The sequence below is a fragment of the Bos grunniens genome, chromosome 28, assembly GCF_055505025.1.
Source record: "Bos grunniens cultivar Pamir isolate PY7600 chromosome 28, Bosgru_T2T1.0, whole genome shotgun sequence".
NCBI classification, from domain to species: Eukaryota; Metazoa; Chordata; class Mammalia; order Artiodactyla; family Bovidae; genus Bos; species Bos grunniens.
In genome coordinates this window covers 1852997-1880411 of record NC_141192.1, presented here as the reverse complement: position 1 = coordinate 1880411, position 27415 = coordinate 1852997, and the positions used below count along the sequence as shown (strand labels likewise).

At 44.6% G+C, this 27415-nt stretch overlaps 1 protein-coding gene across 43 annotated transcripts in view; it reads left to right on the top strand.

The window, feature by feature from the left end:
• MARCHF8 (membrane associated ring-CH-type finger 8) overlaps positions 1-27415 on the top strand; it is a 109062-nt gene that overhangs the window by 70492 nt on the left and 11155 nt on the right. For 36 of the 43 annotated variants that reach the window (XR_015156647.1, XR_015156646.1, XR_015156645.1 and 33 more), the window contains one exon: positions 13368-13418. The exons of 4 other annotated variants lie outside the window; for them this stretch is intronic. Coding sequence is in view for 36 of the 39 variants with exons in the window: in XM_086381429.1 (XP_086237555.1) it covers positions 13368-13418 (51 nt within the window). In the remaining 3 variants the exon portion in view is untranslated. Of the gene's footprint in view, positions 1-1011; positions 3262-13367; positions 13419-27415 lie in introns of those variants that run through there. 3 more of the 43 variants (XM_086381444.1, XM_086381423.1, XM_086381424.1) reach the window with 2 other exon arrangements.

Below are 27415 nucleotides of genomic sequence, written 5' to 3'. Positions count from 1 at the left end.
AGTCCATGGGGTCACAAAGAGTCAGACACGACTGAGCGACTTCACTTTGAGGAGGAAGAAGGGGAGGCAGGCTAATAATACTCGCTCTATTTATAATACTCATTTTATTTTAATGCTACTCTTTTGATGTCTGTTATGCCATAAGGTTTTTGAGTTGGAACTGTTTTTTTATGTGGCCATATCAGGTGTCTTTCTTTTTGTCTGAGTAGTGTAACTTCTGTTTTAAGATGACACAGTGAAGCCAAATTTCAAAATATCCATCCTTTTAGACTTAAATATGTGAACAACAAATGTATAAAACATTAGCAGAAATATGCTAGCAGCAAATTCAAAGAACACAGCTGATGGTCAGTGAGAGAAATGAAATGTTTCCACAAATTCAGAGGGTTTGGCTCAGGGCCATTCTTAGCCTCTCACTGTGAAAAGCTCTATGAGAGAAAAGCATAGTGAGAAAATCCTGTAAAATCAGTCGGGCATAGTGGGAGCGTGGCTGAGGACAGGCAGTGCGTGCTGCAGGACTCTGGGGTCTCCAGGAGACTCCCCTGGGCGCTTCTCTCACGTGACCAGACAAGCAAACTGGAGATCAGTACTTTAGATGTTGAGGCTGGGCGAGGAGAAAAGAAAGAATGACACTATACCCTGGTGCCGGTTATCTGCATCAGTAAGCCGGGAGTTAGCAGGACCCTGGACGGAAGGTAGCCTTGATAAAGTCAGTCTCTGGAGCACAGTAAGCGGAGGAAGGGGCACATGAGCCTGGGGTGACAGGGCTCCCTTATTTCACTCATGATTGGGGTGGGGTGTGCAGGGGGTTGTCAGGATTAGGAGGAAAGGGAGTGATTACAAAGGAACAACCGGATTCTGATGGGAATGAAATCTCACAAGGATTGCGGAAATTAGAGAATGTTAGACTACATCCCTGGAGAAGGCAATGGCATCCCACTCCAGTACTCTTGCCTGGAAAATCCCATGGATGGAGGAGCCTGGTAGGCTGCAGTCCATGGGGTCGCTAAGAGTCGGACAAGACTCAGCGACTTCACTTTCCCTTTTCACTTTCATGCATTGGAGAAGGAAATGGCAACCCACCCCAGTGTTCTTGCCTGGAGAATCCCAGGGACGGGGGAGCCTGGTGGGCTGCCGTCTATGGGGTCACACAGAGTCGGACACGACTGAAATGACTTAGCAGCAGCAGCAGACTGCATCCCTGGGAGAAGAGAGCAGAGTGAGGCTGCTTGGAGCCCTAGCCCCAGCTGAGCTTTTTCCTTTATCACACTCCTGAACTTCCCTTCCACCCAGCACACCCACACAAAGCTGCTAGCAGCTGAGGATGTGGCTGGGAGGGAACGGGTTCACCAGCAGAAGTGCTCCACAGAACGTCCTGTGAAGAATGTCCTGAGCCAAGCAGAAGACATGGCCAGGCCCCTGCATTCACAGTAAGGCAAAGAGAAAGGCACAGTGTCTGAGGAAAAAAGATGCAGTCTGTTCTGGAAGAAATAATAATTGCCCTTCAAAAAAGAAGAGAATTTCTGCATGAGTTTTAAGAACCTGAGTTTCATAGCACATTGGCTCGGAAATGATGATGATAATAAAATAACAGAATGAGGTGGAAAGGGGAAAATGCGGAGCCAGGGAGACTCAGAGAGAACCAGTTTGCAGAACACACAGAAGCAATTAGGAATGGAATGGCCTTCCCTAGTGGCTCCGTGATAATCACTGAGTGACTAAAAACTACATCAACTACATCAACTCCTTACAGATCATTCTTTAGGGCTTCACTGGTGGCACGGTGGTGAAGAACCCACCTACCAATGCAGAAGACACGGGTTCAGTCCCTGGTCTGGGAAGATCCCCTGGAGAAGGTAATGGAAACCCACTCCAGTATTCTTGCCTGGAGAACCCCATGGACAGAGGAGCCTGGTGGACTGTGGTCCGTGGGGTCTCAAAGAGTCGGACATGACTTACTGACTAAACAACAACAGCAAAGGAACGGAATAATCATGGCTGAAAAATTAACTTACTGACAGAGCGCAGTCTTGAGAAATTCAGTGAGTGCAGAAGGAAAAAAAAACAAAGATGGAAACAGGTGAAAATGAAGGTGTGGCCATTGGAGTTCCTGGAGACAGAGCTGAACTAGAAGTATGGGCCTTCAGTTTTTCTGTTCAAGTTCCTCTTGGAATTAGTTTTTTTTGTTGCAGAAAACTGACCACTTTAGACAGCACTCATTTGGAAATGTGTAAGCATTGACAAATGGCAAAAATGAATGTTCATGTTCTTTCTAGAAGAATACCAATGAGATGAAAGATTTATTTATAGCCTGAGAGACCAGGAAAATTCCCCTTTGAAGCAATTTGTTTCCTGGCAGTGATACTAAAAGCTCCCCTCCCCCACCACACGACGATTTTCTGGGCTTTGCAGGAACTGGTCTTTGTTAAATGTAAATCCTGACCTGCTGAGCTCAGGGCAAACTGCTTTTCCTACAACCAGAACCCGCTTTGTAGGACAGGTTCTATGGAAAAAAAATTTTGTGTGTGTGTTCTGTCAGACATCTATGGTTAATCATTGACATTTTCTACATTAAAAAAAAATCTCTCAAGTAAGTCCGGGTGATAGGTTAGCTTGAAAGAAGAGCAAACAAATCCACGAACGTTTACTTTAGTTGACCAGAATACTGAACTTTTGTGTCTTGCTTGTCACCAAGCATGGTTTAGAATCCTTACACTATAAATTGCTGTGGGGAGTAGTGGATGGTAGAGCAGAAATTGGTTGCTGGAATGGACTTGTCATGAATTATTCATTCACTACCTAGTTCCTGGGAAATCAGCTGGAGGAAGTAGTTAGTCCAGTGGATCACAGGAGTGGCATGCCGGGGCTCCAGCAAGCCCTCACAAGTCCGGCAGCAGGGACGGAGTGCTTCTGCTGGCAGCTGTGGGGCGGCAGCTGCTGTGCACCGCAGGCGGGACCAGGGAGCATGCTGCTGGCGGAGAGCTTCCCTGAGGACTCCCTGATGCTTCTTGCCAGAGATGAAGCTTCAGGTAGGAGGACTGCCCTGCTCGCAGTAGCCGGATTTCTCATCCATCTTAGGGATGCCATTAGGCCTCATGGAACAAGTCTGCAGAGAACTGGAGTTGCGCCAAGGGTGCCTCATTGGTAAGGTCGCCAGCTAGACAGGCTTAGCAGTTTATTTCCACTTTTCAAGTATGTACTTTGTTTCTGACAGAACTGTTCCTTGAAATTGTGAGAAGTATTCTTGCTTCAAATACACAAGTAAGTCTATAAGTTATAGTGTGTTTTTTAATGCTATCTTCTACTCCTGGTGTAAAAAACATGGCTTTTTAAAAAAACACGGCTTTTTTATTGACTTAATATTGGTCATGTAATTTAAAATCGTGGAACTATGGCTTTAGAAAATCATGAGAAAGACAACTTGGTTTATGATGTGAGTGACTGCAGCTGCAGGGTCCATTGTGTTTTCCAGAGGAAAAGCACCTTGGTCCTTTCTGCCGGAGCATTCATTCGGGGAAGGTCTTTTAGCTTCTCATAAGATGGAAAATGCATAAGAGATGGAACAGTGACAAAGGGCCTTTGTTCTGTCTGTTGGTATTATTGACTGTGTGTGTGTGTGTCTGCGTGCGTGCGCTGTCTCACTCTTGCGCTATCTTTCTCAGTAAGCCAGACATGTGATTTCATTTGCAGGGACGTTCTGATGTTGCCATTTGCGCGTCTGTCTTATTTTGTATGGATGCTCTGTCTGTCAACCTTGCTGAGGCTATCAAATGCTCTTGAGCTGGAGGGACAAAAATAGTAGAGATACAAAAAGTCAGTCTCCAGGAATCTGGGCCAAATGGGGTATATATATTTGATAATGAAATACTGTTTATAGTTTGAAACTCTTAAGTAAGCAAACGTCCCTTAAACACATGCACTGAGAGCTCCGACACAATCAGAGAAGATCAGCAGTCTCCTTCTGCATCATTTCTTAAGCTCCACAAGAGAAAGGGATCTTTATTTTGTTCACTCATCATTCCCAAGGGCCTGGAACAGAGCAGGCACATAGTGGCTGATGAATGTGTTCCCTACGTGAGAACAGTCTATACTAAAGAATGCTTAGAATCATTCCTGCAAAGGTGGTAGTACTCACAGTGTTACAATTTCTGTAACTTTTAAAGTGATAACTAGTATTTATTATTAATCATATCTATATGGATTGTAAACTGGCATAAAATTACACATGAATTTGAGTGCATAATATTCTGAGCCAACAAAAAGAATAAACTGAAGCAACAGTTACTTACTCGAGAATTCTCAAAAACCCGGTATCAGGGAAATTGTTTTATAATAACTTTTATTAAAATGTAGTCTGAATTTTATTGATAAAGATTTTTCAGCTGACTTCAAGGATTTATGTATTTTTGGATATATAAAGAATTTTAAAATAGCAGGAATTAAAATTGTTCATTTTACTTTATATTCAAAAAATGAAAATTACTTAATGGAAAAATAGATTTGAAAAGGATTATTTTCGTCAATACATTATTAGGGATATAATCATGCCATGTTACATGTAACGTTTTAAAAGGTATTGAATTTATTTGTCTATGTCAGAGGCTTTTTAAACTATAAACCTGTTTATTCATAACTTCTAGGGTAAGTTTAAGATAGCAGTGTATGTGGTGCTGAGTGGAACTAAGCAGGGCAACTTATTCCTCATAGATAATATCACATTTGAGAGCTCCTTGTGCAATGAAAAGAAGTTATCTCTGTTAACCTCTCTCTCCTCCCCACTCCCACACAAACCCACTTTATAAAGAACAAAACTGAATCCAGAAAACCTAGATGAATGGCCCAAGAACAAATGCTTGGTTAGCTGATAGGGTTTTATGCTTGACAAACTCAGATTTTTTAGCTGCTTGTCACTTTGTTGTTGTCACAGTATACTTTAAAAAATGAAGCAGATAATCACACTGTTATGAGTTTGGACTGTATGTCACTGAAGGCAACTATTTTGCGTTACTTATTGCATTAGTCCATTTGTTGAAATACTGTTTTAGAAATTGCAGGGTTTTCACCATATTTTTTTCTGAGTTAAAATTGTAATGACTAAATGTGCCCTAAATTTTATTTTAAATTTGAATTTTTTGGTAAAATGATATTTTGTGCTGTTTTTGTTATTCCTTAAAACTGCCTAGGTTTTGCTTTTATTTTTCAGGTAGAGATTGTTGCCTAATTTTTCCAAATCCTTTTTACCAACTGTGTTAGTCTGCTTGGGCTGCCTTAATAAAACATTATGTGTATAGAGACAGAGAAGGATCTCTTTCTCTTTTCCTTCTCAAAGGGATAAGCAAAATGTGGTAAATCCAAACAATAGAATGTTATATAGCTGCAAAAAAGGATAAAGTAATCAGTGAGCTTTGACAGCATTATATCAAGTAAAAGAAACCAGACAGAAAAGGCCACATTATTTTTTGCCTGAGTCCATTTATGTAAAATCCAGAGATAGGAAGCGATAAGTGATTGTTATGGAGGGGCTTGAAAGAGAGGAGTGGGGTTTCATTTTAGGGGAATGAAAAATGTTTTAGAACTAGAGAGTGAAGGTGGTTGCTGCACGCTCCAGGTGTACTAAGTTTCACTGAATTGTGTCCTTTAGAATGGTTGGAGTGATCGTTTTTCTGTGTGTTTTACCAGATACAAAAAGAATGAAACAGATAAGATGAGCTTAAAAGCAGAAAAAATATTTCAGGAAAGGGTGAAATCATGATTCTCATGAACACATGTTAAGGAATTTATTATATTCATGTGATATGAAAGAACTAAGTTGATGCTTAAGCAGTTCAAAGAAAGAGTCAAAAGAGCATCAATTTATGTAAAGGAAATATTGAGATAATTTCAAATGGAGATAAAAACTGGTTTTTCCATGGGGGTGAGGGGTGGAAGTCAAAGTCACTCTCAGATAGGACATCTGTCAAGTATCTACAGTGTAGAAAGAATTGCACACAGCTCAATAGTTTTCAACTGAAACTCAACATTTTTTCCTTCTCTCTTTTGATAAAAAAATAAAACCTCATAGAAGAATTACTATTGATCAAAATTAAGATACTATTATATTTGGCCTAATGATTTATATATATAGGCACAATAAAAGTGTTAATGTCTCTTACAGTCCTTCTTAAGTTTGTTTTACTCTTAAGTTTTTCTAAGGAATATCAGACTGGATTTTTTAAAGCTTCATTAATTGTGGTCCTAACTGTAGGTAGCCAAGCCAAGAACTTGCTATCCAATTTCACCTACAGTACCTATAAAAATTTCTAATTTCTTGATATTTCATAAATATTTCAAGTTTTCTGGGTCTGCCAGCAAGTGGCTTTCCATTCTTATCTGTAAGGCTGGAAACCCTGTAAGCCAGTCTTCCCCAAAAGGCTTTGCATTCATGGCTCCAAGAATGTAACCTAAGTTCCTGAAATGTGCCTTGTCATATCTGATTGAATGAACACCATCCTCAAATGTGAGCTTGGTTGCAAACTCAGTGTTTCCAATTATGTCCTGGTAAGAAAGAAGACAGATTCTTATTGAAATCTATGCAGATAACTTTATGTCTACGAAAATAAGAATATGCAGTAAGAGTTTCTGAATTCTGGAGGGCTCAGACAGGAAGAATAAGATCATTGACAGGAGTTATTTTGTTTCAGTTTATGAAAGCAGAGTCTATTGAATTGTGAGTTAAAGGAAAGAGAAAGGGCTTCCTTATATATTTAGAAAATAGAACATTCAGACAATATCAAGAAAGCTTAAACAAGACTAACAATATTCCAGCAGTTCATTTAACCTTATTTGATTAATTCTTATTCCATTGACTCTTGATACGAGTTCTGGAAATCATGGCCTGGTCCACTGGTGTGGTCTCAGAGTTGTTTAAATGATGCTGTCAGAAGGCTGTGCTGAAAAGTACCTGGCAGAGTCCTTTGCAGTGAGCCTCTGACACAGCCATCTAGCCTGTAGCTGATTGCAGAGGGGCTTCAGGGAAACATCAGACTGAAATAAATAGAAAGTGTTTGTAGATGACAGAGACTTAAATGGCTCTGCTTACTCTGTTAGTGATCATTTTAAAAATGAAATATTTGATAGAATTTCTTTTAGAAAAATGTAACTGGCAGGGAAATTTGGTTATTTCTCTCACATGCAAAGCATGATAATTAAGTCAACCCCCCAGTTTTGGAGAAATAATTATAAACATAATTAACTCTGTGTTCAAAGAATGCAGTGAACAGTATATCTGGTTTATAAAAATGAGTGAGCATAAACTTTGCAGAGAAAAAAATCTTGAGATATTATAATCCTTAGACATTAACATACCATGAATACAACACAGATTTATCAGGGCTGTCAAGTAAAGAGATTCAGTAAGCCTGGAATAGGTCCTAAACTTCCTGTATATTAATGAAACTCCATAGAAAGTGTTGGGAATCCCCAACTGAAAACCTTGGCCTAGATGATGCTAGATTCAAATATTTAAAGTAGTGACCAAGTTAACATTAAAAAAACAGAAATCATGTCTGACAACAACAATATAATAGAGCATGAGTATATCTCGCTCACGAATCTCTTTTCACTCCTGACTTCTTATGGATTTCATCAGTAGTAACAAATCAAGTAAAACGAGTCTCAGTACCTCTCCCTTCATAGGATAGGGATACAAAAAAAGATACATTTTTGTCATTTTTCAGGGCCCCTTGGGAAATCTCAAAGACAGGTTTAGGAGCAAAAGATATCATGAATTTTTTTTTTTATATTATATGAAAAATTTTTATTTTTTTAATATAAATTTATTTATTTTAATTGGAGGTTAATTTTTATTGTATTTTATTTTACATTTAGGATTTGATTTTGTGTAGACAAAACCCAGAGGTTTTCAGGAGATTTGAACATTTAAAAGAGAAATCAGATCATGGGTACTTGAAAAGCAATGACTACTCATTTTAAAATTGATGATAAACATTATCCACCACTGTGAGCTTAGTCGCTTTGCGATAATTAAAGGTTCTTCTGATACAGTTGATGGTCATATTAATAAGTGTGGTTTTTTTGATATTGCATAATACAATGTGTTAATCTTGGAGATTTGCATAATTCAGTGAGCCAGTAATTTCTAAATGGCCAGTGTGTGATGTTACAGAGTCATGCATGGTTAAGATATTGTTTCAAAGAAAGATGGAGCAGTTGATTTTACTGGAGTATTAAAAGTTCATTAATACCAGAGTCTGCATCCCAGGTGATTACTGAGTTTTTATGCAGTACAAAGTAATACCATAGTTGTTTCATGGTTGTTAAAATGCATACTCCTTTTCTAACTTCATAACTGTATAACGCCAAAGAGTCTTCAGTCAAAACCATGTATCAGAGGAGATTGAATGTGCAAGTAGATTTGAGAATCCAGCTGTCTTCTATTAATTAGACAATAACAAGATTTATAAAAATGTAAAAACATGCTACTCTGCTAACTTTGTTTGGAAAAAATAGTTGGTTTTCATAGAAATGTTATTTAACTGGGTTTATTCTTAATTCTAAATGAATTAAGAGATACCTATTTTTTAAATCGTCCATTTTAATTTTGAATATAGTAAATATCCATAGGTGTAATCCACGTAAACAAAAGGTTTTTGGAGTTCTCAACAGTTTTTATGTTGTGAAGGAGTCCTGAGACTAATGGTGCTGCCGTCCCCCGGGCGTGTGCCATGGGGTGTGCGTGGCATATACTGCTGCACCTGCTGTCCCCCGGGCGTGTGCCATGGGGTGTGTGTGGCATATACTGCTGCACCTGCCGTCCCCCTGGGCGTGTGCCATGGGGTGTGCGTGGCATATACTGCTGCACCTGCCGTCCCCCCGGGCGTGTGCCATGGGGTATGCGTGGCATATACTGCTGCACCTGCTGTCCCCCCGGGCGTGTGCCATGGGGTGTGCGTGGCATATACTGCTGCACCTGCTGTCCCCCCGGGCGTGTGCCATGGGGTACGCGTGGCATATACTGCTGCACCTGCTGTCCCCCCGGGCGTGTGCCATGGGGTACGCGTGGCATATACTGCTGCACCTGCTGTCCCCCCGGGCGTGTGCCATGGGGTGTGCGTGGCATATACTGCTGCACCTGCTGTCCCCTCGGGCGTGTGCCATGGGGTGTGCGTGGCATATACTGCTGCACCTGCCATCCCCCGAGCGTGTGCCATGGGGTGTGCGTGGCATATACTGCTGCACCTGCCATCCCCCGGGCGTGTGCCATGGGGTGTGCGTGGCATATACTGCTGCACCTGCTGTCCCCCCGGGCGTGTGCCATGGGGTGTGCGTGGCATATACTGCTGCACCTGCTGTCCCCCCGGGTGTGTGCCATGGGGTGTGCGTGGCATATACTGCTGCACCCCTCGAGGGTGGAGCAGGGCGGGAGGCATGCTAGAGAACGGAATAGCAGCTGCATCAGGAAAGGAAAATGTGCTCCCAGAAAACATCAAGGGTGATATCTTTAGAACTGTCTTGCATATTTACCCTTAACTGCAAAATAGTTTGAGAAAGTGAGAACTTTTGATTCTGTTGCTGCTCAGAACAATGTTGGAGTTCTGCTGGAGATGATGGATTTTGGTTAGGTAGTTACCAGTGTCTTTTACACATAAACTGGGGTGTGTGTGTGTTTAATGACTTAACTGGTTGTGGTCAGAGTTTCAGGGAAGTTCTGTCATTTCACTTTTGTGCAGATTCCCCAAGACGTGCTTAGACGCCTCACTCCATGGTCTTCTTGTGAGCCCTCGGCTTCTTCCACGGTGTGTTTGGTCTCAGCAGGCTTGCGTCTTGGCTCTGCCCCAGGTCCATTTCATTGGAGTCACACATAGACTTGCAAAATCATTGACAGAACTGATTAAATTGGGAAATGTCCCATAGTTTTCAACAGAGATTCTCTTTATCTTAGTGATTTGGTAACTTCTTAACATTAACAGAACTTTGCTTTCTTATACCCTTAAACTGTTTTTCTCAAACTTGTTTATCAATCTGTTTCCTGACTGATTTATTTATTTGTATTAACTCAATTATGAGCTCACTGCCATCTTTTAAAGAGAAATTTACATTGTCAGGAGTCATGATTCACTTTTCTAAAAAATGAGTCAGATCCTATATGGATTATTCTGGCCCAGGATTTACAATCAAACTTGCATCTTAAAATGTGGCCTGGAGGCCAGCAGCCTGGGAGTCACCTGGGAGCCCATTAGAAACCCAGAATCTCAACTGTCCTCAGACCTAACAGTCTGCATTTTAGCAAGATCCCTGAGTAATTCAAACGTACCAAGTTTCGGAAGGACTGGTCTGAGAGAGGCAGCAGATGAGAAGAGGAGCTGTGTTCTGAGGAGTTTTCTTGTTTAATGTAGAGAAAAAGAGCCCACGAAGAGAGGCAGAGCTGAGAGTCAGCTGGGAGGTGTGTGGTGTGGCATCCTTCTCTGAGGAGGGAGCAGGCAGTGAGGCTCTCCTCTGAACCTGGTGGTGCCCGCTGGGCAGTCACGGAATGTGCTAGAGGCTGTGTGAAGACAGCTTGCCAGGGTTCTGTCGCTTGGGCACTGAAGCTTAGTTTCAGCCTGAGCTGCAGCGAAACGCTCTCTCTCTCTGTTATTCCTCATTCCAGTTCTTGATACTGGTGTTCGGTAAACTTTCCCTCTTCTCATCGGAAACCTGACGCTCTTTGACTGTAGGAGGGCCGGCGTCCCGCTCTGCCCGCTGGTGCGCGCGCGCTTCCCTGCGTCGGTCTCCTCTTCCCTAGCTGTGCGCTCCTCATGGAACGCTGCTTCAGGCGCTGCTGTGGCACTGCGGCCCCTGGTGCAGGCCTCGGAGCTGGCCTGGTTTCTGTCAGTGCCCTGTGCACGACACGGTGTTTGTATGTGGCAGTCGCGTAGTAGATAAATACGGAATGAATGAGAAACTGATGTGAATGAATCCTGGGACTTGCTTCCTTTCAGTTAGTCCAAATAAATGTAGCAATGTTTTAAAAAAACTACGGTCTACTGGAACTGAATTGTTAATTTCCTACCAAATAGTACAGAAGCAGTACCAAATACTGAGGCTTTAAACATCTGTGTCTTCCGGGGCTCTGGGGCCTGTAGAATAATGAATTGTTCTAACAAGGAAAACTGGATAAAGTTTACATCATTAAGCTTATTTCTCAAGTTCATAAGGTAAAGAGCAACTTTTAGATCTCAATCTTGATTTATAATGTTACCTAGCTTAACAGCTAGGCTCTCCCCACTCAGTACCATTCCCTATGGAATGATGAATGTTGGGAAGGTCTAGGGCATGAATTTCTGCTGCTTGGAACTTCTCTGTAGATCTCCAGACGGTGTTAAACTGGCTATTTCTTGTAAGCAGGTAATTTGATAGCGGTTATAATTGGTTTTCTGTACAAATAATACAAAGCATATGGTATCTTTGTTTTAATTTAGTAGACTAAATTAAAATTTAGTAGTAGATCGCCAGCAGATGAGCCTTTAGGTTGGATTTGCAGCAGTGTCCTGTGTGTGTCGCCAGGGCGTTCTCGACTCATGAGTGAAACTTCCATGTTTGTAGATTCACCTTGCCTGTGGATTCTCATTTTCCAGAGAAATAGATATTGGTGATATATTGCCAACACCTTCAACATTCTTTATAATTTTATTCTTTTCCTTTACAGCTAGCTAAGTGATGAGCTTAAGCCCAAGAAACAGTCCATGAAACTAAACACTTAAGAACATTGTCATACTGTATTACTTTGAAGAGATATGAACCTCTATTTGTACTCAGATTTATAAAGTAAGGGAGAATATAATAAAATTATTCCCCAAATTACACAAACACATTGCTATAAAGACAAGACAATATTGCCAAAACATGTGCTGAGTGGCAGGCTACTTGGGAGGTCTTGAAACATTTCTTCATAATCACTTTAGTGATACCAAGTGTACAGAAGCAAACTGTATGAAAGTCAAAGCAATCTGTGACTTGATGGATTGAGGGGAAGGAGAAAATCAGAATTTTCTTGGTGGCCAGCTTTCTTGAAGGAGAGCCTTAGTGGAATGGAATCAACTCTTCCTCAAAGGAGTTTTTATATGATCCATCCGCTCCTTTGTACTTCCTTCTGATAAAAGAATTCCACCTCCGTCTCAGCATTTTGTGGTCTTTGCCGTGGGTATTGCCTGGCATGTGAACTGAATGGAGAATAGATAATCTTAAAAATACACATAAGATCGTCTCCATTTCCAGTAGTTTTCTTTTCTTTTTTTTTTAACTCATTTTATTTAGAGCAAGCCTGAGTGGATGCAGGAAAGTTACTGTATTATTTTTAAAAATCATATTTACATTTGGAACATTCTCTCTCTCTGGTTTTTTTTTTTTTTACAGTTTTATAGTGTGGAGTATTGCTGTATTCATATGCTAGGGATATCATAACAAAGTACCATAGACTGGATGGTTAAAAACAACAGGAATGTATTTTCTTATTGTTCTGGAAGTTTTAAGTCCAAGATCAAGGTGTCAACAGGTTAGGTTTTTCTTGTGGACCTCTTTCCTTAATGCGTAGATAAATGGCTGTCTTCTTCCTCTGTCTCCTGTGTTCGTATATCTGTGTCCTAATTTGCTTTTCTTATAGGGACACCAGTCATATTGCTTTAGGGCCCACCCTAATGGCCTCATTTTAGTAGTTCCTTCTTTAAAGACTTCCATCTCCAAATGTAGTCACATTCTCAGTATTTAGAGTTAGGGCATCAACATAATTGGAGGTGGGTGGGGAGGTTTGAGATTGAGAGGCATTTGGTGGGGAAGAATTTGATAAAAGGACTGTGCAGCTTGAAGGTAGGGGAGTGTGAGAGGGAGGAGACCAGCAGGACCCCGTTGTCTCTACTCCAGGAGGAGTATGCTTGAGGGAGTGGGTGTGAGCTGCGCCCCTGCAGGGCACTGGCACTTTCCAGCCAGCCTTTGTGAGGGGCTTGGGCCTTGTTTTCTTTGTCCCTGTCCTACAGCAGCTCCTCACCGCATGGACCACATCACACACAACTGGGAACACAGTTCACCCCTCTGAACCTCCTCTTGAAGGCTTCTTAAGATACGTCTTGCCCTCGTATTTTACAGTTAGCTCAAAATTCCTGTCCTTTTCTTATTAATAAGTTCCTTTAGGGAAAAGACTCTTGTTTTATTCATACTTGCCAAATTCTCCAGTGTCTAATAGCTGGCCCTGTACACAGTAGTTGGTGCACAGCAAATTCTAATTGAGGGAACAATGTGTTAGTAGAATCGTTAGGTTCAGTTACTTGTTAGCCCATTTTAATCAAAACTTGATGCCTTAGGTGAGGTAAACCTAAACCTATTTGGTTTTCTTGCAGAATGAGAAGACTTTGGGACATTCCATGAGTCATTCAAGCAACATTTCTAAGGTAGGGTGCCACTGAAATATGTTATTTTTATAGCCTGGGGTTTTTATATTCTTTTCTTTCATATTTATACCTGGTGTGTGTTTTATACTCTTTTGAAGACATAAAGATCTCAATACATGGCTTTAATCTGCTCTGGAACCGGGTTATATGTGAGGTATATAACAGTTATATTTTTCTAGGGAGGCAGTTCTGAGCATGTGTTTGAGGGGAGTGAGTAATAGGAGAAAACCCTATTTCTTCCAGTAGAAATCATTTACTTTCAGGTAAAAATTCTCAGCTATCAGAGAATCTGTCACCTCGATTAGGAATGCATTTGAGAGACAGTAACAACAGTTCTACTGACTTAAATAATCTTGGATGTATGTGGTTCTGATACAAGATGTCTGGAGGTGGATGCTTCGTGGCTGGTGTGTTGTTTCTCACAGATGTTGCCGGGGACCCAAGCTCTTTCTGCTTCCTGTGTGCCATCTTCCTTGGCACACTGTCATCCTCTTGTCTGACACCTGATGGTCTTGCGGTGGGAGCTGGACCTTAGCTGACACTCTAGCTGTGCAGTCTGTCAGCTGAGAGTGACCCTTTTCAGCCAGAAGGCACCAGCTTTCCCAGAAGCCCCACTCGGTTGCCTGACTTCTGCTTAGATCTCACTGCTGAGAACTGGATCACAGCTGGATGCCAGCGGGAACGTGGCTAGGAAAAGGAGGGCAGAGAGGGTGAATCAGCCAGCCAGCCCGATCACCTGTGGGATAGTCAGTTGGGTAGTCTGTCAGGAGTACATCGGATGCTTGGGGTGACCCCAGAGCCTACAGACAGCATCTCCCGTGCCAGTGAGCTTGTTCACGTGCCCTGCTCACCTCTCAGCCCAGACACAGGCTCCGACCCCCCGTGTCCTGCAGGCGCGTCTGGGAAGGCTCCTGGCAAGGGTGGACCCTCTCCCAGGCTGGTCAGGTGGGCAGCGTGGGGAGACCCGGCCGCGCCGCAGGCCTCGTTCTTTAGAATAAGCCACGTTATATGCCGCGTGTCCTTCTATTCAGATCACTCTGTAGTATCCTTTGGAATTAAAAGTAGAATGTAGAATGTAGAACATCCTCTAAGACATTAATCGGTCTGTTCTTAGGCATGCTTGTGATCTAACCATGACATTCTGCCACTGAGTTTTGCATAAAAAGAAAATCCATAGTGCTTAGTGTGCCTGAACAATATATACAGAGTGCTTCTTGGTTCATTGCTGACCCGTGTGTGTGTGTAAAGTCGCTCAGTCATGTCTGACTCTTTGTGACTCCATGGACTATAGCCCGCCAGGTTCCTCTGTCTGTGAGGTTTTCCAGGCAAGAATACCAGAGTGGGTAGCAGTTTCATTCTCCAGGGGATCTTCCTGATCCAGGGATCAAACTCGCATCTCATTACGTCTCCTGTGTTGGCAAGCAGGTTGTTTACCACTGCGCCACCTAGGAAGCCTTCCCCCAGATCAGTGGGGGTGGCTTTAGCCCCCTCATATAAATGCCTTTCAGTGAATACTGTCTGCTGTCCCAGCCTCCTTTTCTTCCCTTTGCTGTTCCTTCAGCCAGGAATGCAGGAGCTGTAGAACCATGCAGTGGTGCATCGTTACTGTCAGAATAAAATGGCCAGTTTTGACCTATGACTTGTTGAAGGAGCTGTCCAAAATGTTTCTCTAGACACAACTCTGCAACAGTGTCTAGAGGAACATTTTATGGGCTTGACACAGACCTGGGGTGTGGGCCTTCTAAGCTACTTGGTGAGGGTTTTAGGGTAAGGTGAACAAAGGTTTACCAGCCATGTGACTTTGAGTAGGGATACTCCTCTGAACTTTAATTTTTTGAGGAGTAAAATTAGGATAATAATGCGACCTTCAGGCTTGTTGTGAGTCTTAGCGATAATGTTTGCCAGAAGCCGTGTGGCGGCTTCCTCAATGTTGTGAGTCAATAAATAAAGTGACTCTTGCTAAACTTGGTTCAACCCTGGAGACCTTCAGTTGATTGGATCAGGACAGTCTTCTTATTATTTCACTCCTGATTGAAGAATTGCAGGCAGGCTTTGTTTTATTGCATTTCACTTTATTACACTTTTCAAATGTTGCATTTTTTATAAATTGAAGGTTTGTGGCAACCTTGCTTCGAGGCAGTCAATCAGCACCGTTTTTCCAACAGCATTTGCTCACTTGTCTCTGTGTCACAGTTTGGTAATTCTCCAAATATTTCAAGCTTTTTCGTTACTATTATTGTATTTGTTATGGTGATCTGTGATTGGTGGTCTTTGATGTTACTACTGTGATTTGCTGAATCAAGCTCAGGTGATGGTTAGCATTTTTTAACAATAATGTATTTTTTAATTGAGGTATAGCTTCCCTGATAGCCCAGTTGGTAAAGAATCCACCTGCAATGCAGGAGACCCCGGTTCAGTTCCTGGGTCTGGAAGATCTGGAGAAGGGATAGGCTACCCACTCCAGTATTCTTGGGCTTCCCTTGTGGCTCAGATGGTAAAGAATCCGCCTGCAATGTGGGAGACCTGGGTTCCATTCCTGGGTTGGGAAGATCTCCTGGAGAAGGGAAAGGCTACCCGCTGCAGTGTACCGGCCTGGAGAATGCCATGGACTGTACAGTCTATGGGGTTGCAAAGAGTCAGACACCACTGAGCGACTTTAACTTTGTTTTTTAATTACAGTGTTACTTCAGAGTTAATGAAGAACTGTGAAAGCCCAAAGCTTTTTTTCCATAGTTCAGAAAGGAGATTTGGGCTTCTTGCATTTCAACAGCAGGAATTCCTGCACACTTCACTGGGATCAAAAGAAAACTTCAGAAGTGGGGAGTATTGTTTGCGCACACAGCTAACTTCGCAGTGATCTCAGCACGAAATTTTGTTGCAAAAGCTTCCTTAAGTATGTTGCTGCTGCTGCTAAGTCACTTCAGTCGTGTCCGACTCTGTGCAACCCCATAGACTGCAGCCCTCCAGGCTCCCCCGTCCCTGGGATTCTCCAGGCAAGAACACTGGAGTGGGTTGCCATTTCCTTCTCCAATGCATGAAAGTGAAAAGTCAAAGTGAAGTTGCTTAGTCGTGTCTGACTCTTAGCGACCCCATGGACTGCAGCCCACCAAGCCCCTCCGTTCATGGGATTTTCCAGGCAAGAGTACTGGAGTGGGGTGCCAGTGCCTTCTCTGTAAGTATGTTAGGGATGAGCAAGTTAAATGGGGCTGAAGAACAGAGGGCGGGGCTGCTATGACACTTGCTTTTGAGAATGCAGCTCTTGCTTGTTCTGTTTATAAAACAAGCCTGTTATTTGAGGCTACTTTTAGGCCAAGACATGTAAAACTCCTGTCTTCAGTGTGGCAGATATACTTAAGCAGATGCTTCCTACCCTTGAACTAGAAGATACAAGGGGAGGTCAGTCTATGGACAGGTTATGCTACCTGAGGTTTTGTTTTTGTCAAGAGACGCTTCCTGCCGACTCGGCCTGTGCCCGGGTTTCAGGCTGGCCTGTGCTCATGTCAGTCAGTCACGTGCAGTCTGCGTTACACTCCGTTTAAAAAGCTTACAAAATGTTCTTCGTTATGTCGCCTAAACTCTTATTCTGTCAACCACCACTGGTGCTGATTCTGCCCTTTGTGAACTAGAGCTCTGACAGGCAGTGGGATTTGGGAGGCTTTGTGTTGGAGAGAAGGGAGGGCGTGAGGTGGGTCTCTGCTGTCGGAGTGATGGGCAGCCTCTGACTGATGGCCATCACTCCTGGGTTACTTGGAGCGCGAGCTGGTGGGGGGATGTGCCCAGGTACTGACGTGGCCTTCCGGGGGACTCAGGTGGTCGCAGAGGTTGCTCCTGGAAGGCCTGCCATGTAAGGGTGAGGTGACCTGACTCCCTGTCCAGGGGTATTGTACCATTACTGCCCCCCACCTGCAAGCTGCTCATCACCTGGCATAAAGTACCCTCAACTGTCAGGTGTACAAGGAGGCCCAGTGTGGTGTTTAGGAGTATTACATGAATTCAGATTTTGTCTGCACATAACTCTGTGCCAGACATTATGCTTTGAATGCTGAGCTAAACAGAGGAGAGAGGAATAAGCAGATGTCCATAAAATACCTTTAGGCAGAATCATGAATGGGAAAGAAAAGGGGCTAAGGTACAAAATTATGAGGCACCAGAGTTGGAAGGGCTGCTCAGGGAAGGTCTGGCTGAGGAGGGGATGCTTACAACAGGACTTAAAGGGTTGAAAGGAGCTGGCCAGGATGGGGTTAAACTGTAGTAGAAAACTGGTTTGTCACCTCCTTGGGAAATCCAGTGCTTTAGGTAGAGATAAAAGGAAGGTATTTGCAGTCTTAGTCAGTAGGAGTGATGGCTCTCCTGGACATCCAGTTGTAGGCGCCTGTAAACCCTGGGGCCGTGTTGGCTGGGGCTGTTCCGGTGAGGACCACTGTTGGTGAGGCTTCCCGGTGGTGCTAGTGGTAAAGAACCCACCTGTCAGTGCAGGAGACAGAAGTGGGTTCGATCCCTGGGTCAGAAAGATCCCCTGGAGGAGGGCATGGCAACCCACTCCAGTATTCTTGCCTGGAGAATCCCATGGACACAGGAAACTGGCGGGCTGCTGTCCGTTGGGTCACAGAGTCAGACACGACTGAAGCGACTTGGCATGTTGTTGTTTAATCGCTAAGTCGTGACTGACTCTTTGTGACCTCATAGACTGAGCCCGCCAGTCTCCTCTGTCCATGGGATTTCCCAGCCACGAATACTGGAGTGGGTTGCCTTTGCCTTCTCCAGGGGATCTTCCAGACCCAGGGATTGGACTTGCGTCTTCTGCATGGGCAGGCAGATTCTTTACCACTGAGCCACCAGAGAAGCCCTGAGGACCACTGTACTTTGACCAGAAATCCTTTAGAGGAAGATTGGGATTCCTTGAGGAGGCTTGAATTCACTCTGTCCAAATGAAATTTTTTCAGATACAAGGCATCAGCTTAGGCCGGGTTCACTGTGGGGGCTGTGCTTCCTCGAGCCTCTGCTGACACCTCTCTGGGAGAGTTATCTGCAGGACAGTGCAGCGCCCAGACGCGGCATTAGCTTACCCCGAGGGAAGCATTCTCATTCAACTCTGGGAACTGGATTTGGTCCAGGTGACACAATTTCTTGAGCAAGTTCACGACGAGTAGTGCTTCCCACAGGGAGATGGCGGCGGCAAGCCGTCTCAAGAAGCCTGGAGCACGTGTGCCGCCTCCTCCCTGCGGCCAGGTGAGGCGACTGAGCTCCAGCAGTTTCCGAAGGCTCGTACCCAGCGGAATATTTTAGAGCTCTGCGTAATTTTATTCAAGTATCTCAAGAATCATGTGCCTGCCTCTGGTTAATCGTGTATTCCTGGGGAGAAGTCAGATTGGACATATGTAATGAACACTTAAAATTATAGCTGTTCTGTTGTTTGGCAAGCAGAGCTTGCCTAGAGCTCTTGAATATTTTCCTGTTAGTGTTGCCATTAGCTAGGAATGAGGAGGAGCAGAATGTCACATGTCAGATGTAAACACAGCCTTAGGGTGGCGACTCGCTGGCCACACACCTTGATTTGATTGTCACGATCAAGTTCTCCTTCTCTCTGTTTCTGAATACACAGTTAACCAGTGACAGACAGTTTACTCAGACCTGTGGGTTAAGTATAAGGCAGATGTGCCTTTCTCAATTTATACTGAAGAAAGCAGCTATCTCAAAGACAGTGTACTTATTTCATTCAATAGAAACAAGGAGAATGAATTGGCAGGGTTAATGGCGTCAAGAGGTGACAGCCTGCTTAATGTGTATCATGAATACCATGTAGCCTCACTTTGGGTCCTGATGACGCTCTGTGGTCAATGTCTTGCTCTTTGGCTCTCCTTTTGCCAAATTGACTGACTCTGTTTTCTCCTTCTTCCTCCGGATTTGTCACAGTTGAGTCTTTGGTTAAAGCTTTAGACCAGCAGCTTTCAGTTTTGTTCTGGACCCCCTGGCAGAATAAGGGGCCAGGCTAAAACTGGTTTCCTAATAATATGAAGACATGATTTGCTTTTGTTACTCTCGCTGTCTCACAAGTGTACAGTGGAGTTTCCAGAGTCTGAGTGGCATGCAAGATGGTATCTTCTGTCTGTCACTAGCAGCATGTGAGCTGGTAGTCTTGTGTTGGGGAGTTTCTAACCTTTGGTTGATGTAACCTACATAAACACACGCTCTTTGGGGCCCTCATTGGTTTTTCTTTTTTTCTTTCAATGTGTAAAGTGACCCTGAGACCAACTAGTTGGAGAACCTCTGTTTTAGACATATTAACAGAGATGCAGTTGCTCCAGAGTGTCCTTGTTTTATTCATTCAACGAGTGTTCATTGAACACGTCCTGTGTGCAAGGCGCCATGCAGGACTAAACAGCAGCGACTTCTGAACGAACGTGTTGTTCTGTAACATCTTCTTATAAACCTTGACAGTGCCAGGGAAGAAGTGAACAGGGTGCACAGATAGTGAATAATAGGTGTGGAAAGCCTTTTTTGGGGAGGAAGCCGAGGAAGGGCCAGTCATGCTGGGTGGGGTGTGAGAGCACCCCAGGAGGAGGCAGGAGTGGGTGAGATTCTAGGTGGAGGCTGGCGCAGAGTCGCAGAGCAGAGACGGAGGCGGGGCCTGGGATGTTGAGGCAGCAGTGGGGTTTCAGGCAGGTCTCTGAATATTCTTTTAGATTTTGGGTCAGGGAGGGCATGTGCTTAAAGAGATTACTGATTTCATTTGTTACCTAACATGTTGGCTTTAGAGGAAGAGCCTTAGTATTAAGTTTGAGTTCATCTTGTCTCCGAGTTCCTCTCAGTTGCATTTCCCAGGGCAAAGGTTTACCTGCCAGGTGAGTAGCCTGAGCAGAAACTTTTCATCCCCTGTGAGTGGACAGTGGTAGCCTGTTGGAACGGGGCAGTTCATCGCAGAAACACCTGAAAGTTCACTCTGCAGACCAGCGAGCAGCAGCTAGGAGTATAGCTGGAAGCCTTCTCCTCAGTGGGGGCTTTCCGAGAATGGTGTGTCACATTTCTGCATCTCTGATTTTATAAGACCCTCGTAGGAGCTCTATGGATTGTTGGCCTGATTTTTAAATGATTAAATTCCTGTGCCGAGTGGTGTGCTCTTGGGAGGTGGTGTGCTTAGCCAGGTGGCCCCAGAACACACACAGACTGAGGACTTTGGAGTCAAAAGCCACTGCTTTTGCTACCACCTCTGGATTTTCTCCAAGAATTTTTGGAAATAAAAATGTATTTCAGTTATATTTGAAAAGTTAAATATTTAAAAGAAGTCTGTAGTAGTAAAGGGTCCTTTTGAGTAGTAAATGACTCAGAAACCCAGCCCTTCTACCATGGTATTTCTGGTGAATTCTGTTCAGTTCAGTCGCTCCATCGTGTCCAGCTCTTTGTGATTTCATGGACTACAGCATGCCACGCTTCCCTGTCCATCACCAACTCCTGGAGCTTACTCAAACTCATGTCCTTTGAATCGGTGATGCCATGCAACCATCTCATCCTCTGTTGTCCCCTTTTCCTCCCGCATTTAATCTTTACCACTAACAGGGTCTTTTCAAATGAGTCAGTTCTTCGCATCAGGTGGCCAAAGTATTGGAGTTTCAGCTTCAGCATCAGTCCTTCCAATGAATATTCAGGATTGATTTCCTTTAGGATGGACTGGTTGGATCTTGCGGTCCAAGGGACTCTCAAGAGTTTTCTTCAGCTCCACAGTTCAAGAGCATCAATTCTTTGGTGCTCAGTTTTCCTTATAGTCCAACTCTCACATCCATACATGACTCCTGGAAAAACCACAGCTTTGACTAGACAGAGCTTTGTTGGCAAAGTAATGTCTCTGCTTTTTAATATGCTCTCTAGGTTGGTCATAGCTTTCCTTCCAAGGAGCAAGCGTCTTTTAATTTCATGGCTGAGTCACCACCTGCAGGGATTTTGGAGCCAAAAGTGAAGTCCGTCACTGTTTCCACTGTTTCCCCATCTATTTGCCATGAGGTGATGGGACCGGATGCCATCGTCTTCGTTTTCTGAATGTTGAGTTTTAAGCCAACATTTTCACTCTCCTCTTTCACTTTCATCAAGAGGCTCTTTAGTTCCTCTTCACTTTCTGCCATAAGGGTGGTGCCATCTGCATATCTGAGGTTATTGATATTTCTCCCGGCAATCTTGATTCCAGCTTGTGCTTCTTCCAGCCCAGCATTTCTCATGATGTACTCTGCATATAAATTAAATAAGCAGGGTGACAATATACAGCCTTGATGTACTCCTTTTCCTATTTAGAACCAGTCTGTTGTTCCATGTCCAGTTCTAACTGTTGCTTCTTGACCTGCATACAGATTTCTCAGGAGGCAGGTCAGGTGGTCTGGTATTCCCATCTTTTTAAGATTTTTCCAGTTTGTTGTGATCCACACAGTCAAAGGCTTTGGCATAGTCAATAAAGCAGAAATAGATGTTTTTCTGAAACTCTCTTGCTTTTTCTATGATCCAACGAATGTTGGCAATTTGATCTCTGATGACTTGGGGGTCTTTATATGGTTACAATTGGAGCTTCTGGGAATGTGAATCCATCTTTGCTCAGAAACTATTGGCTTCAATGTAATTTATTGAAAACAAGTTATATTTGCAAGTTTCCCAACAGTAGCTTAAAGACCTGCTTTGTGAGATGGGCCGTGGCAGAGCCCCTTCAGCTGCTGCTTTCCCTCTAGCAGTGCTGTGACATAGGCCCCTCATTATGCTGGGGATATATTGTTATTCACGTAATTCCAACCCTCTCTAAAAGGCCACCAAAAAAAAGAATTCAGTGTTTGTGCTACTCACCAGACAATACTGAGAGTCATTTGTAATGGAAATCATTTTAGAATTCAGTACACTCTCCTCCGTGAATTCTATATTGTACATATTCTATATTGACTTTTTTAATGGTCAGTTTTAATTAATTGCTATTGAGAAAGCTCATTCTTGGCACAGCCCTTGGTCAGGAGTCAACATGTATTTATCAGAGCAGCCACAGAACTGGCCTGTCCTTTAACTGTAGATCATCTTGGAAGTTGAATACAACTGGGTGTTTATTTTTAGAAATCAAGAATCTCTCAGAATGAAACATTTCTTTTCATGGAGAAACTTCTGTGCTGAGCAGAAAGTTCGCTGAAATGCTGCCTCAGTTTGTATGTTGCAGTGTCTAAACACCAAGTGAGATGCTATTTGGTTTTATTATTTGAAGTCAGACCTGCTGAGTGGTAGTAAGGACCCGATCTCTGTCTCCTGCTTTGAGGGCAGGAGGGCAGAAGCATTTAGTAATTTCCTGAGCAGAAAGTAAAGGTAAGGTGGTCTGGTAAGCAGAATTTCTGAAGTGCCACCCCCCAACCCACCCCAAGATGTCCCACTCTGATGCCCGAAGCTTGTCAGTGTGATGAGAGATATTGCTGACAAGATCATTGTAAAGGAATCATGTGAGCTCTTAAAGGCAGAGAGCTTTCCCTGCCTGGGGGCAGAGACTAGAAGCAAGAGTGGGCTTGAAGATGGGGAAGGATGGATGGGGAATGCAGGCAGCCCCTGGCTGACAGCCAGAAAGTAAACGGGTCCTCAGTCCTAAAGCTGCTGGGAACTGCCTTCTGCCAGCGGCCTGAATGGACGTGGGAGTGCGTTCTTCCCCAGAGCCTCCGCAGAGAACGGAGGCCCTGAGCAGAGGTCCCATTGCGCTGTGGGCCAGATGACAAACTTGTGGTTTTCAGCCACTAAGTGTGTGGTAATTTGTTAACAGGATAATAACAATCTGATACAGGTGGTGAATGCCATCTTTGCAGAGGAAAAACCTCTCTCTTGGTAGCTGTCAGAACTCTTCACTTCCGAAATCTCTATGCTGACAATGTAACATGCTTTCTTAATTTAGCCATATTCTTCTAAAGGAGGAAATATACATGGCTCTTACAACATTCATTTTGATGTTTGGGTTTTTGTTTTTTGGTAGAAATACAGTAGTGCAGTGACTTGCTATACTACTATTGACATTCATGTCCAAGCCCACAAGTCATGACTTGTCAGCCCTCTGCTCCCAGACAGTTTTGTACAAACCTTTTCTTGCATATGTGTAAAGATGAATTCTTAAAAGAAGGGTTGCTGGGACACAGCACATGCATTTGTAATTCTGAGTGAAATTGCCAAATCTCCATCTTAGGGGGAGGGTTACCGGGTTGCTTTCACACAATGTGTGAGAGTGATTGTTAGCTCATACTTTTGCCAACGTGGGTATTTGATTTTTTTAAAAACTCTTGTTAATGATGAAGGCATTTCTCATTTGAGCTTTAATTTGTATTTCTCATTGTGAGAAAGGCTAAGCATCTTCTTATGTTGTAAGAGATGTCTGTATTTCCTTTCCCTTTTTTTTATTAAGTCATTGCTTGATATGCTGTAATTTGAGATCCGTTGTAAACACATGCTCTCTGTATCTCCTTCTATAGTCCTTCCTCAAGTTCCTCCTGGCTTAAAAAGCAGACAGGCCCAACAAGACCATTTCCTGTGGCCCTACACCTGGTGATGAAAATCAGGTGGACAGATTCACTTTTAGGAGAGCACAAAATGTATTAAAAATAGCTTTGCTGGTAAACGCAGAAGGGCCCAGTGAAGTTCTGCAATAGAGAAGGAGGAGGAAGTGGCCGAGAGGGAGGTTGGAAAGTAGTGTAGTAAAAGGAACAAGGGAAGGAAGTGAAGCAAAAAGCCGGTGGGGAAGGTTAAGGTGAGGGAAGGTGCAGTTGGCGTCCCGCAGGAAGGAAGTCCTCTCCAGCGCCACGTTGCTGAGTTCCTTCCAGCGACCGAGGAGGCTACGTGGAGAGTCTGTTTTGACAGGCGCCCCAGTGGTGCTTTGTCCTCTTAAAGGGAAACAGAGGTGGGGGGCATGCCAACTTCTACCAGGGATATGTGGAAAGTTTTCTGTTGGCTATAAGTGCTTGGCAGCCTTGATAAAATCATTTGGAACAGTGAGTTGATAGAAAAGCCACCATTAAGTGACTTGAGAACAGCAAAACAAACTTGTCATTCCTAAGAAATAAGAGCAACCGGGATTCAGGCCTAGACAGAATCCAGAGGTTTGTTTGGGCATAATTGATTACAACATCTGAAAAAAAGGGGATTTTTATGAAAATTTTTTTGCAGTGAGATTGCTTTACATTCTTTTTCGTGACTGGAGTGTCTCTTGTTTGAGAACCAACAAAGAACTTCAGGAACAGAGGGCTTCAGTTTTCTCAACACATTTGAATGTTCTCATTATGAACATTCACACCTCTTGTCAGTAACTGCAGAGTCGTGTGTGGCCTGATCCTCCCTCGAGGAGGGGAAAGTATGTTCCCTGTGTTGTGTGGGGCACAGTCTCCTTCTCCCTTAAGCCAGCACTGCCCCACAACCTCCCACATGTCACCCCACTCGCTGTTGCTGTCCGGAGGGGCTAGATAGCTCTTGGCTGAGCGTCTGATAGGGGAGTGCAGCCGCTTAACTTACCTAGACCCCCCTGGTCGGACCCTGGAACTGTGTTTGAAGCTGTCTTCCTCATTTCATTGTCGCCATTAAATCCTTGTGGGTAGGTTGATAGATTTTACTCAGCCTGGTATCAGCAACAAGTTGAGCTCTTGAAAGATGCTGTCACTGTGCTCGGCGATCATTCTGCAGGAGGCCTGGTCCTGACCTTCACCACGTGCTCTTCTCTAGCTGCTAATGGAAGGAATGGGGCTGTGATGGCCCCGTGAGTCTTGCTCATTTTCTTGCTCTTGAGAAGGATAAGGCATTTGTTGGTTTGTATGTATGTAAATCAACAGTTTTCCCATAACCTCCTGATCTCATAAGAACGGAGAGTTTGCCTCTGCTAGTGGGAGGCTTGCTGAGGCTTGGATATTGCCTGCTGAGAGCAGAGCATCTTGTGCTGTCCTTTTTGGGATTGGAGAGGATGGAGTGAGCGTAGGGGCACAGATAGAGGCGGCCGGAGCTGATCCTGTGTGCTGAGCAGACGGAGCCGGGTGGCAGGGCCGCTGCAAGTGCAGACACGACTGTGGGAGTCCCCGTGGCACGCCTGAGACAGGAGGCTCACGGGAAGGGTGGCGGACATCAGGGGGGTGGCAGTCTGGCCTCCTCCTCAGTGCAGGCTTTCGCTCCGCCCTGAGGCTCTTCCCTCCTGCTGCTAAGCCGTGCCCCCTTCAGGGCCTGGGATGGTGTGCCTTGTTCCCCTGGATGCCCCTTTCTCGTGTGAATTACTCGAGGTTCAGAATAGTAGTAAGAGAGCATCTGTCTTGATTTCAGCTTCCCATCTGACTCCTGCCTCCTCTCAAGGACACTGACCCTGGGAGCATCGCGTTCTGCAGATGAGACCCGACTCTCCTTTCACAGGGTCTGCCTTCTCTGCAGAATCAGACAGTATGTGTGTTTCATGAGGCTCCAGGCCTCAGCATGCAACAGGGAAGGAGATAACAAGACTTTGCCTTGCGTCTGGATGAGCACGCACTTGGCCGATCCTCACATGGGGCGGGCGCTTCCTTCTCTGCCTTAGTCTGAGCGACTCAGCTTGACCCAGCAACCTCGAGGAAGCAGATCTGAGGGCCCAGGGAGGTGTGTGAGGGCACAGGGCGCGAACCGACCTTCCTGTCCTCTGCCTTAGTCTGAGCGACTCAGCTTGACCCAGCAACCTTGAGGAAGCAGATCTGAGGGCCCAGGGAGGTGTGTGAGGGCACAGGGCGCGAACCGACCTTCCTGTCCTCCCTTCCCCCCAGGTCTGCTTGCGGAGGCTCATGCTCTACACCGTGACTGGGTTTTGGCCCCGCCTACAGATGCTGAACAAAACTGGTCACCCTCACAGATTAAAGAAGGGAGCGAGAAGTTCCAGGAGGCTGTCCATCTCAGAGTAGGGTTGGGACTGAATATCAGAGACCTGGCTGATTGTAGGAGCTAGGGACGTTAGTGTGGCCCTCCTTGGCCCATCTCCCTGTGATGTAACAGTAAAGGCTCCCTGTTCCCATTTCGGGAGAATAGAGGAGCCTCTGACAGCTGTCTGGGAGGAGGGCACAGGAGAAAGTGGGGTGTGGGCAGTGGGTAGCTCATGCAACGGGAATGTAGTAGCAAAGTGTTGAGAGCCCCCCTGAGCGCCCCCCCGACACCTCTTGTTTTAGAAAGAATCATAACCAAGTAGTGCAAGATCATTTGGGGGAATGTCATTTTTCTGGCTCCAAATAAACGTTAGATTCTTAAGAATTTTGACCAGAAATGCTTTTAGAAAATAAATGTGGATTCTTTGGTGACTCAGAAGATATGATTGTTGAGTAATGCCACGTAATTTTGGCATACACACGTGCCATGATAACGTGTAACTTCACGGATCAAGTCAAATCCAAGGTTGACTTGGGTTTACGATGGTTTCATCTCCGTGTTGAGGAACAGGAGTCACTGTGCAATGAACACCTCAGGCAGAGCGCCGGTTCTCTCTGGTTCTGTCCAGGCTGATGCACATGCCAGGCAGGGGGGTTGGTGTTGCAAGTCAAGGGTTCCTTAGCTGCAGTGCTGGGATGAGAGCGTGCCCCGGGGGCAACACTTTGCAAGAGTGGGGCTTTCCAGAATCAAGGGACAGGGCCTGGGGCGCGTGGGGAGGACATGCTGGCTTGCTGTCAGACTGGTAACAGACTCAGTGCTGTCTCTGTGTGGCCCCTGAGGTTGCACGGAGCAGCTGCTCCCTCAGAATAGCTATCCTGAGGAGGGAAGAGCGCACTTGCCGCTGCGGGGGCCGAGGAAGCTCAGGATTCAGTCTTGATGAGGCCTCGCAGGTGCCCCGCAGGGGCTGGAGTAGATGTTGGGGGACGCCCAGAATAGTCGTCCTGCAGCCTCAGCTCAGCTGTACTCCCTGTTCTATTTCTCTCCTCTGCTTCTCTTCCCACCATGAACTTCCTCACCCTCCCGGATCTTTTCTCTAAGTTTGGCAGTTCAGGGAGTCTCCCCTCTGTGTAAGGAGCGCTGGCAGGGGCTTGGGG